Source organism: Lynx rufus, unplaced genomic scaffold (genome assembly GCF_022079265.1).
Source record: "Lynx rufus isolate CCGP_SWC_20201006 ecotype Redwood Valley unplaced genomic scaffold, mLynRuf1.p SCAF_7, whole genome shotgun sequence".
In the NCBI taxonomy this organism is placed as follows: Eukaryota; Metazoa; Chordata; class Mammalia; order Carnivora; family Felidae; genus Lynx; species Lynx rufus.
Genome location: NW_025814889.1, coordinates 6,717,852 through 6,729,891, shown reverse-complemented (window position 1 = coordinate 6,729,891; position 12,040 = coordinate 6,717,852). Strand labels below are relative to the sequence as shown.

Genomic DNA, 12,040 nt, shown 5'->3' with positions numbered 1-12,040 from the left:
TGGAAGGAAGGGTGAGGAGTCTGAGCTCTGCCAGCTTCCTGCCTCACACCGTCCGTGGCAACACTTAGGGCCCTCCACCCACATCTGGTTATTGTAACTATCTGATTTATTTTTACTCGAACACTGTCAGCTCTGTGTGTCCTACACCCCATCCTTCTTGGTGTTCTCTTTCTGTGGGTCCCAGAGATGAAGGGGGGTGTCTGTCCGACTTCATTTGTATCGGCAACGGTATTTTGTATTCCACACCTCTCCCTTGCTCTCCCTCTGTTTACTCATTCAGCTCACTTGTCCTCGCTGCTTTCCAGAATGCCCTTCCTAGTCTTTCAGCCCACCCACTTCCTTTGCCCTCATCTTGCCCCTCCTCCGTGAAGCCCTCTCACCTCACTGCGGCCCTATGTTTGCATTCTCTTTTAAGTTCTTAGGGTATTAATTATATATACCTTTAGTCTTATGGTTCATAAAATGTTTCTGCATGCATGTCTCCGCTGAACTTCCACGTATGCCCCCCCCCCCGTGTGTTGGGAACTCTCCCGCCCATGGGGCGATATGAAGATGAATGGGACCTCCCTACCAAGAGCTTACAAGACAGTAAGGGACACAGATACGAAGCAGACAATCACGACTGGGTAATTACGCACCCCACGAGTATTTTGAGTGCAGCGCTAGCCTAGAAGAGAGAGGATCGGTTCTCTTTGGAAGAAGGAGGAAATGTTTCAGATGGAGGATAGAGCACATTAGCTGGGTTTTGAAGAATGACTAGGAGCCTGTCAGGTAACAAATGGGCATAAGACAGAGGAAAAGAACCTTCCGGGTCAAGAGAACGGCCGCTGTGAAAATACGGAGGCCTGACATAGCATGACTCGCAGCAGTGTGTGACATTTCATATATTAAACACACATCTGTGTCTCGTAGAACATTGTGACACGTTGATGCCAGTTTTTCCCAGTTAGGTGACCAAGCTGCTCGACATTTACCCAAGTCCCTCCACATCGTAGGCACTTAATTTTAACCCCGGGATTGTTCCTGGCGTGCAGTTTCCGAGCCAGGAGACGCGAGGACCCGGGCGATCAGATGTGACTGGTTTTGCTTCTGTCTTTGTTCAGACCAAGGATGCCCTGTTCACGATTCTCCACGACCTCCGACCCCAGGATCATTTCAATATCATCGGCTTTTCCAACCGCATCAAAGTGTGGAAAGACCATCTGGTGTCAGTTACCCCCGACAACGTCCGCGACGGCAAAGTGTATATCCACCACATGTCGCCCAGCGGAGGTAAATGCGAGTCCTTGTTTCCACGCTGGCTTCGACGTGATAATAAGTGAGTAGCTAATTTTCTGCCAAGAGGCAAGGATTTGAAAGCCAAAGCTGATCACAGGAAAGGAGATAAAGGTGAGCGCTTTCCCAGAAGCTTACGTTTCTCTGAACACCAAGTCTGTAAGTTCTCGTCTTCCAGGCCCGGAGTAAGATGGTCAAGTAGGTTAGGGGGGAAATACTCGATAGGTTTTGGAGCCTTTCCTGGTTTATCTCACGGAGCCGAACAACGAAGCCGTTTTTGTGCATTGCTCTCGGGTGGGGAATCCGAGTCAAAGAAATGGTTCCGTGTTTTGTGTGCCTGAACGTTAGCAGCGTCAGCGGGACAGCCCCGTTGGCGAGTCTGTGCCAGCGAGAAGAGCACAGGGCCCAGGCGGCCTGGGAGATGCTGTGCACGCGGAGCGTGACGAGCTCTGAGTCTTGCACACTGGGCTCGGGCACGGGGCGCAGGCAAGAGTGCGGAGGACGGAGACGGTCATACAGGATTTAAGGAGATAGGAGGATCGGGACAGTACGTTACCCAGCTGTGCTCGATGCCCGTTCCTTCGGCTCAGGACTGGGGCTCACTCTCGCTGGCGTGTCTGTCCCTAGCACAGGGGGCACATGACCGGCGCTCAGTATTGGGGTGTTTATGAAAACTCATCCCGACTCCCTCCCCCGCTTTCTGAAAAGGGCCTTTGCAGAGACACCTTCTTCTGGGGTGATTGTCTCGGTTAATTCTGTTTTGGTTATTGGGGAACCTGCTTAGTTCAGTTTTCTTCTGACGTTTTTTTATCTTTCGTATGTGTATTATTTTCTATCTTCATCTTTCGATATGTATTATTTTCTATCCAAGACAGAGCTCTGATTCCCCAAACAAACTTTGTTTGGAACTTGATCTTGCTTGGATGGGACTTTGACTTTGCAGTGGGACTTCCTACTGCCTCCACAGCCGTGTGATATGGGGACTGCTTGACGGGTTGATGGGAGAGAGAAAAGATCGGATTTAATAACACGGCAGGAAGTTGACGAGACTCAAGTCAAGTCCTTGAGGGAAGAAACTCTTCATCTTTGCATGGCCCCTGGTTCCCAGCGTAGCTCCTGACATACAGCTCGTGCTCAACGAGTATTTGCTCAATTGAATGTATTTCAGTGGCACTACTCACTATCAGAATGGGATGTGTGTGTGTGTGTGTGTGTGTGTGCGCGCGCGTGTGTGTGTTGGCAGAGGGTGTGGGGATAAAACTTTAGGAGACAGCTGATGTGTATTATGTCCTTCTGGAGTCCACACCTTAGAAACCTTATTGGTCTCCTGTATTTTTTCTCCATGCGGCCATCACCCCAACCTCTATAGGTGAACAGAAGATTAATCTGTTCCTCTCAAAGAAGCGGGGACGTCAGGATCAGGAACATAGGTTCTGAAGCCAGCCCCACCGTGTCCGAGCCATTTGATGTGTCTGCACCGGAGTTTCCTCCTCTAAAATGGGGACAGTAATGGGATTGTGATCAGGATGAGATCAGTTAAAATATGTGAAGTGCCGAGAACAGTGGCTGGCACACAGGAGGGTCTCTTTCGTGTCAGACGTGGCCGATTTCACCCAAGTAGTCCCTCTTGCTGGTGCACGTGGGTCCTCTGATGACCTGGGTGGGCTGTCAGGGGGAGGGCTGGGGCAGCTCTGTGGGGCCCCCCCACTGGTGGAGGGAGCCTCCCCGTTCTTAAGAGTGCAGGAGATGCCCCCCCCCATCTTAGCATGGGTTTGGTTCAGGCCCTGCTGTGCTTTTGGTGCTGGTATTAGAAAAGCTAAGTGCATCCGTTTGCCTGGGCTCCTTGGCCTTAAGGTGGAATGAAAGGTGGGGCACCATTGCCAGGTTCTAGATTAAAGGGAAAATAAACACCTGCCTTTTCTTCCAGGGCCATATATCCAGAGGCCAGGTGAAAGTAAGCTGGGCTTCCAGAAAGGCATGTTAATGAGCCCAAAGAAATGCTAAATACTATTTCAGCTGTAACTTTCCCTTATCTTCAGACTCGGTGTGCATCTTAGAATTATCAGTGTGTTTGCACGGACACAGACGGGTATTGTTTTTGTTTGTTTGATTGTTTTGTTTTTCTTTTAGCCAGAAATTCTGGAGAATGTGAAGCAATGGGGGGAAATTATGTGGTTCACTGAAACATGGTACATTTTGCAGGTAGTTAAAAATCCCTCCGGTGAGGGTGATTGATTGCGGGGATGATGGGTACACCGCTTTGTACATTTACTGAAAGTAATTCATTGTGTACCGAAAGCGGGTAAGGTTTTTGGTACATAAATTTCATCTCAGCGAAGTCATTAAGAAAAAAAAAAACCCACTGAGGGGCACCTCGGTGGCTCAGTTGGTTAAGCATCTGACTTTGGCTCAGGTCGTGATCTCATGGTTCATGAGTTCAAGCCCCACGTCGAGCCCCCTCCTAGAGTCTACTTTAGATTCTATGTCTCCCCCTCTCTGCCCCTCCCCTGCTTGTGTTCTGTCTCCGTCTCTCAAAAATAAATAAACATTGAAAAAAAGAAAAAGAAAAACAACCCCCCTGGAGTCAGGGGGCAGAAATACGTGTTCTCACTCAGTCTTCCTGGGTGGTTGTAGAACAGTAGCCACCGAATGAAATTCTTAGCTAATCCAGAAGGCTCATCTCGGGGCCGTGCCCACCTCCACCAACCAACCACCCGTCTCTCCATCCAGCAAGCACATACCTTTCCGGCACCCGCCACAGACACTGTCCCTGGCTTTTGATGGAGCTGCTGGCGACAAGCTGTGCGAAGGGGAAACGGCAGGGGCAGAGGTGGGGACGGGAGGCATAAACTTTAAAGCCTCTGCCTTGTGGGGGTTCCGATAGGCAGAGGTAACCCGAAGGGGCGGGAAGCAGAGAAAGGAGAGGCAGCAGAGGCCTTCCCCAGCTGCCCTTTCTTTCCCTGTGGGACTCGCCCTCCCTCCAAACTCCTGTACCCGACCCCTTTGGGGTTGCCCTTTACAGAGCTCTTCCCAGGAAAGGAGTGGGAGCCGTCGATGCTTAGGTAGTGAGGGGCTCGAGCCAAGGCGCCTTCCCCAGCATACGTTCGGGAGTTCTGTACGGGGGGATAGTCCCGTGCCGCTTCCGTCCATTCGGCAAACGCTGGCGAGTGTCCAGACACGCTGTGTAAGCTGACATCACCCGCCTGTGCGGGTGACCCCCTCCCACGCACGTACTCCTGCTAACGCCTGAACGTGGCGGGGTGTCCGTGCCTGACCGTGCATGTGTGCAGCACGAGGGCTTGAGCCGGCCTGTTTTGCTGTTCCCCAGGCACGGACATCAACGGGGCGCTGCAGAGGGCCATCAGGCTGCTCACTGACTACGTGGCTCACGACGACGTCGGAGACCGCAGCGTGTCCCTCGTCATCTTCCTGACCGACGGGAAACCCACCGTCGGGGAGACCCACACCCTCAGGATCCTCAACAACACCAGGGAGGCCGCCCGGGGCCAGATCTGCATCTTTACCATTGGCATCGGGAACGACGTGGACTTCAAGCTGCTGGAGAAACTGTCGCTGGAGAACTGCGGCCTCACCCGGCACGTTCTCGAGGAGGACGACGCGGGCTCACAGCTCATCGGGTCCGTCCGCGCTGGAGAGTGAGACTCAGGCTCTCAGAAGGGGGTGCGGGGCCGTCTGGCCGGAACCCATCACACTGGGTGACGTCGGAAGGGGTTTTTAAACCAGGTCGATCCGGGTTCAGGTCCTGGCCCTGCTTTGTGACTCTAGGCACGATTCGAGCCAGTCTGCGCCCCGTTTCCTCGTCTGTGACGTGAGGGGTACGGCCGGCTGACAGAGTTTAGTGAGAAAACCGTGCGGACTGTTGGCGGGATGGCTGTTGCACGTTAGGTGTTCAGTCCGCTCTCGTGGTTGCGGCTCCGTTCTTGCCTTTTCTCGTGTCCTCGCCAGGGGACCAGCACGCTTGCGTATTTGCTGTGAGTTCACAGGTGGCGTAAGCAGGAGAGGTCCCGCTGTCTCCTTTTTGTGAGCTGGTGAAGACTGGCCAGTGACACGCTTATTTTCTTGAGGTGGAGGAAGAACTAGGCCTTAGGTCTTCTAATTACGCCCGGAGCCTTCCCTCCGATGCCACACGGCCACACCCGGGGTACGACTTTGCTGTTGATTTGAGAGAGTACTGACTCTCAGTTCCACATCGTGTCCTTGGATCGTCTTCGCATATAGCAGGGAGCTCAAAGGAAAGTGAGGTTTCGGTAGATTTACAGCTGTTCGATAGCCACATTCAAGGAACGTTCACCAGTGACCAGTCTAACTGGAGGTCTGTAAGGTGGGCAGTGAAGGTGGGTTCTTGGTAAGGGGCTAGTCACCATTCCCCCCCCCACCGGCATTTCCATCAAAACATTTAAATACAAACACAGATTTGCTTCCCATATTTTCAAAATTATTCACAACTACATTCAGAGAGGGGGAATCTAGGGCATTGTATACCAGGGCTAAGATTTAATAGCGTGTTCACGAGCAAAAGCAATCACGTGGCAACATCAGCTGCGCTGCCCTGTCACCAAGACAGTATCAGTGCCCAGCATTTCTCGAGGACTTACGGTGTGCCAGGCTTTCCTGCATCCGTTACGTCCTGCGATCCTCCCAGAAAGCCAAGGAGTAGGTGTATTAGGGTCTAAGCTAAGCAACCACGCAGGTGGCTCTCTCCTGTGATATCTGGGACACTGGACTCGCTCCATGAAGTCATTCGGAGACCCCAGGTCCTTCCCTTCGGTTCATCTTTAGCTGCAACCCTGAGATGAGGTCACTGTCACTTCTGTATTCCAGCCCCAAAGAGGGAGAGAGAAAAGAAAGCCAGAGAAAGCCATTGTATTTTAAGCAAGCATTCCAAAAGTTGTATTGATCGCTCCTCCTCCTGTTCCGTTGGTGAGAACATGGCCGTGTTTGGCCACAGTAGAGGCTGAGAGATGTACTTTAGAGCTGGATGGTTAGAACTCAGTTATGAAAAAAGGAGAATGGGCTCGAGGGGGCAGTAGTCTACCAAAGCAGTTACTTCAACGTGGCAACCATGGAGAGGAAGAAACTGCGGTTCAGAGAGGGTAAGTCACATGTCCCAAGACACACAGCCGGGAAGTGGCTAAGATGGCCTCCACCGCCTCTGCTCTCTAGATCTTTGGGAGGAGGTTTTTGACTGTCCCTTTACTCAGCAAAAAGCAGCCATGTAACAACCAGGAGAAAAGCTAAGGCAAGCGAATGCGGCATCCGTTACATGCCAGCCTAGTGTCAGCGTCAAGGTGATTTCTCCAGGAGAGCGGGCCGGTTAGGGTGCATCCGGAATATGTGCCGGGTTCTAAGGAACCGGGTTTTAAGAGGCCCTTTGAGAAGCGTGGGTGTGTACAGAGGGAAGTTACCCCAAGGTCCCTCAGCTGGGGATTCTTGAAATCCTATCCCGTTGACGATAGTCCTGAAACCGGGGGAGGGGTGAGGTGCACAGGAACAGGAGCACACGGCAGTCGCACCCTTCACGGCCGTTTGTCAAGCATCTGAGTGCGGAAGGGGAGTTAGATCAGATCGTACACATGGTGTTGCTGTAGCAGTGGTACGGGCATCGCGGGTGGAAGCTGCTGGAAGGAAGGCGGGACGGGCATCGTGGGTGGAAGCTGCGGGAAGGGAGGCGGGACGGGCATCGGCAGGTGGAAGCTGCGGGAAGGGAGGCGGGATGGGCATCGGCGGGTGGAAGCTGCTGGAAGGGAGGCGGGATGGGCATCGGCGGGTGGAAGCTGCTGGAAGGAAGGCGGGACGGGCATCAGCGGGTGGAAGCTGCTGGAAGGAAGGCGGGACGGGCATCGGCGGGTGGAAGCTGCTGGAAGGAAGGCGGGACGGGCATCGGCGGGTGGAAGCTGCGGGAAGGGAGGCGGGACGGGCATCGGCGGGTGGAAGCTGCGGGAAGGGAGGCGGGACGGGCATCGGCGGGTGGAAGCTGCGGGAAGGGAGGCGGGATGGGCATCGGCGGGTGGAAGCTGCTGGAAGGAAGGCGGGACGGGCATCGGCGGGTGGAAGCTGCGGGAAGGGAGGCGGGACGGGCATCGGCGGGTGGAAGCTGCTGGAAGGGAGGCGGGACGGGCATCGGCGGGTGGAAGCTGCGGGAAGGGAGGCGGGATGGGCATCGGCGGGTGGAAGCTGCTGGAAGGGAGGCAGGATGGGCATCAGCGGGTGGAAGCTGCTGGAAGGAAGGCGGGACGGGCATCAGCGGGTGGAAGCTGCTGGAAGGAAGGCGGGACGGGCATCGGCGGGTGGAAGCTGCTGGAAGGAAGGCGGGACGGGCATCGGCGGGTGGAAGCTGCGGGAAGGGAGGCGGGACGGGCATCGGCGGGTGGAAGCTGCTGGAAGGAAGGCGGGACGGGCATCGGCGGGTGGAAGCTGCGGGAAGGGAGGCGGCAGTCTACTCCCAGGGCTCCTCTGCCTCGTCACGGCAGTTGAGCGCGGGTGGGAAGCCAGTGCGAGAGTGAGTTCTCCGTCGCCAGGGGTGTTCAAGCAGCTTCTGCCTGGCCTCCTGCCGGAAGTGCTCTGTGGGGAGGGCTGCACTGAGGGCCCCGAGAAGCAGATCCCTCCCCCCGACATCGGCAAGCAGGGCCTGTGCTGCCACGGCGGCCCTGACTCTGTCTGTCCTTCCGCTGCAGGTTCTATGACGAGATCCGGACCCCTCTGCTGTCCGACATCCGCATCGATTACCCCCCCGCCGCGGTGGAGCGCGTCACCAGGACCCTGTTCCCCAACTACTTCAACGGCTCGGAGATCGTCATCGCCGGGAAGCTGGCCCACAGGACGGTGGAGCGGTTGCACGTGGAAGTCACGGCCAGCAACAGCAAGAAGTTTGTCGTCCTGAAGGCGGACGTGCCCGTGGAGCCCCCGGAGGCGGGGAACGACGTGGCGGGCAGCGCCAGGCCCGAGGGCGGTGGCGCCGGGGGCCCCAACCACGTGCAGCGGCTCTGGAGCTACCTGAGCGCGAAGGAGCTGCTGAGCGCCTGGCTGCACAGCAGCGACGAGCGGGACAAGGAGCGGCTGAGGCAGAAGGCGCAGGCCCTGGCCGTGGCCTCCCGCTTCCTCACCCCGGTCACGTCCATGCACTTGAAGAGGTCGGGGCTGCAGACGGACAAGCCGGAGGACGCACAGAGCGTGTCCGCGGCCGCAGGCCCCGAACCCGTGATGCAGAGTCTGCGAGGCGCCAGCCCGCAGCCAGGTAACCCGCCCGGAGGGGGCGGCCGTGGGGAGCCGACGCGCGTGCTCAGCCCTCCGTGGGCCGCGTCAGCTGGGCCGGCCGCCCGGGCCTCCCGTGTCACACCCCGTACACACCCGGGCCGTCCGCCTCGCCCTCCCGTGTCACAGTCTGTATGAATCGGACGCCCGCCTGCCCGCCAGTCCGCACAGGCCGTGGTAAACCCTCGTGTTTGTGTCGATGCACCCTGTGCGTCTCTGCAGAGCAGAGGTGGCGTTTGTCCCAGACACGCCGCCAGGGGAAGTCGGTCTGTTGGTAACTCGCGCGCCGGGGGCCCGCCACGGATGAGGCAGCACGGGGCAGCGTGGTGAACACACAGATAAACGGATACGGTACTCGGTTTGAGTGCCCTTGTACGTTTTTTAAAAGTTTACTTTCAAAGAGCCAGTGGGGAGGTGTTGCAGAGAGAGGGAGAGAGAGAGGATCTTCAGCGGACTCCGTGCACAGCGCAGAGCCTGACGCGGGACTCGATGCCCCGACCCTGGGACCGTGACCCTAGCTCGGTCACTCCACCCACCCCGGCGCCCCCGCCCTGCTACATTTTTAGGTACTTCGGGACCCTGCCATTTTACGTGTTGGCGTGCACGTTCACAAGCCGTGAGCGCCCAGAGGTTAGCCGTGCGGACAGGAAGCACACGGGCCCCGAGCGGAAGAACGTAACTCCTTTGAGCACGCACTGGGCTTTGTGGAAGGCGAGAGAACTCTCCTCTCAGATGCATGGTTTCTGTTGTCCTGAGAGCATACGCGAGGAGCTATGTTGTCGCTTCTCGAGACAATTCATCCTCGACTGGTCTCTCAGAGCCCAAACAGAAAGCGCAGAGTTGACTCTCGTGCCGTTTTGTTGGGGGAAATTCGTAGCGACAAGCACAAGAAAAGGAAAGGAAAAGTAGTTCAGCCCACACAGAGCGCGAACGTCCTCAGTGATCCCACTCGGCGGCAAACAGCATGGTGTTTATGCGCGACATGATTATTACATTCCTGCCAAGTTCACATCTCCTAGAGAGGGAGGGGACAGGAACCCAGGGCCTACAAGTGCTGCCTCACCTGTCCCTCGTGCGCTCAACTCTGAGAAGCACCCGGGCCTGGTTGAGAGCGAGTGTGAGGGCAGGACCCAGACACCGCCGTTTCGGCTCGGCTGTGTGGCTCCGGGCAGGTTCCTGACCCTCTCTGGGCTTCTGTTCCCTGGCCTGTAAAACACAGACACTAATGATTTCCCTGAAGGGCTTCCAAGGAAAGATGTACAAGTGTTTGGTCCATAGTAAGTGTTCTACAAATGTTAGACACCCTCTGCCGTGAGGTCTGTAGACCTGGAAATTTATGGAAAAGTTCAGATTATAATTATACATGGATCTTAACTGTCTTTTTTTTTTTTTACACTTTTGTATTTAAATGCTTGTTAAAATTGTGACAAAAAAAATAACATGAAATTTACCCTCTTAACCATTTTTAACTGTACAGTTCAGTCATGTTAAGTAGACTCATGTAGCCCCAGAACTTTGTTTCATCTTGCAGATCTGAGACTCTGTACCCTTAGACAACTCTGCTCCCCTCCACCCCATAACTGCATCTTACATACAATAGAATGTTTTCCCCTATTACATGGGCAGAAGTCTTAGGAAGAATAGCTAATATTAGAATTAGGTAGAACTTCAGAGAATATTATCTATTTACAAAAGAATAAAATAAGCCTAGGGGCATCTGGGTGGCTCAGTCGGTTTAAGCGTCCAAATTCGGCTCAGGTCATGATCTCACAGTTCAGGAGTCCGAGCCCTGCGTCGGGCTCTGTGCTGACGGCTCGGAGCCTGGAGCCTGCTTCCGATTCTGTGTCTCCCTCTCTCTCTGCCGCTCCCCTGCTCATGTTCTCTCTTTGTCTCTCAAAACTAAGTAAGTGTGAAAAAAAATTAAAATAAGCCTCCACGTGTTACGCCCACACTCGTGTCGTGAGGCCAAGCTCCCTCTTTAAAAAAAGATGATGTTTTTAAATCGCCACGAACACCTTTGAAAGCTGTATTTCACTCACCCCAAACCTCTTGTCTTTCTCTCCCCTCATCCGTGTCCTTAATAACACGGGTGGTTCTCTTTCTTCTGATTTCTAGGACCTGCTCTCAAGAAACCATACAACCCAAGAATTAAAGTCTCCAAAACATCAGGTAAAGAACAGAATGTGGCCGTGTGTCCCTGGGGGGCTGAGGTGTGTACCATGCAGGGCACCGGGTGGTACAGGGCACTGGGCATCCCCAAAGCCAGTTATGGTGCCGGCACCTAGAACACGGCCTTTATTCAACCCTCAGATGGTTGGCAAAAGGCAGCGGCATGAGGCAGCTCCAGGAACAGGGTGGTCCTTAAACCACTGCAGGAACACCGTGGCCAGCACGGCCCCGGGAGCCCGGCGGCTCTGAGGGCAGGAGGGATGGACAGTGGGGCGCGTGTCCGTCATTACTGAGTTAAAAGGTACTCGTTTCAGACCTCCGGGGTCTCCAGGTTCCAGCTCCTGGTGTCCCGAGCAGGGTTTGTGACTACTAATTATTATTTTAATCTTTGGCTTTAGAAGGGAAAGACAAATAAAAATACCATGAAATGCCCTTTGGCCGGCTCTCTAGGATTATAATAAAAATCCAGGTGGGAAGACAACACAAAGACAGGGTTGTATTCTTAAAGGGCACACGTCTTCCTCGGTGAGTCTCTGTCATCGCCTCGCTGCCATCGTGCCGGACGCGCAGGTTCACAAAGCTGGGAGCGTCCCCGAGGTTAGCCGTGCGGAGGGGGTGCGTGCCGTCTCCGACGGATGAGAGCGCACGCTTCTGAAAGCACATGTGCTCTGTGGAGTGCGAGGGAACTTCCCTCTTGGATGCCGTGTGGAGTGATGACGTTCAGACGTCTCCTCTCCTTTTTGGAATAAGGAGCGTCTTTCCCTGTAGAACGATCCGGATGATTTGAGTAGAAGTGATGTGGCCTGAGCACAAGAAACCCTCTAAGAACTGTCACATGGTTGTGTTCAGACCTAGGGAGTGCCACAAGTATGCACAGCGCTGTTAACCTGCTATGGGCGTCCCGGGTCCCCCCATCTGTAAAAGACCAGTACCTTGTATCTGTTTATATAGTCATAGGATGCTTTGGTCACTGCACGGTGAGATGAGCCAGATTCTTCCATGGGCCTTTGTGAGTCATCCTGGGGACACAAAGGGGTTTTCAGCAGTTATACCAAGGACATGAATCTCCTTGTGACTTGAGAAGACTGACCATGTGCTCACGCGGGTTCGTGCACGTAAAACGGAGAGGAGTTCACAGACACGTTGTGTTCGGCATGAAAGTTAGAAGGAAACTAACTGTCCCGTCTCATGAGGGAGGAGAATTGCTGTGGACTGTCGGGAACTATTTCGTCTGGACAATACGAGGCGGGGCTGTTCGTGTTCAGCAGAGGTGACCGTGAGGACAGTGGGAAGGAACAGGGGCCGGCCACGCTCTGTGGTCTCA

At 54.8% G+C, this 12,040-nt stretch overlaps 1 protein-coding gene across 1 annotated transcript in view; it reads left to right on the top strand.

The window, feature by feature from the left end:
* Window positions 1-12,040, top strand: part of ITIH5 (inter-alpha-trypsin inhibitor heavy chain 5) — an 80,118-nt gene that overhangs the window by 63,999 nt on the left and 4,079 nt on the right. The window contains exons 8-11 of the mRNA XM_047066835.1: window positions 1,104-1,272; window positions 4,604-4,913; window positions 7,971-8,530; window positions 10,663-10,716. Of these exons, the coding sequence (XP_046922791.1) occupies window positions 1,104-1,272; window positions 4,604-4,913; window positions 7,971-8,530; window positions 10,663-10,716 (1,093 nt within the window). The remainder of the gene's footprint in view (window positions 1-1,103; window positions 1,273-4,603; window positions 4,914-7,970; window positions 8,531-10,662; window positions 10,717-12,040) is intronic.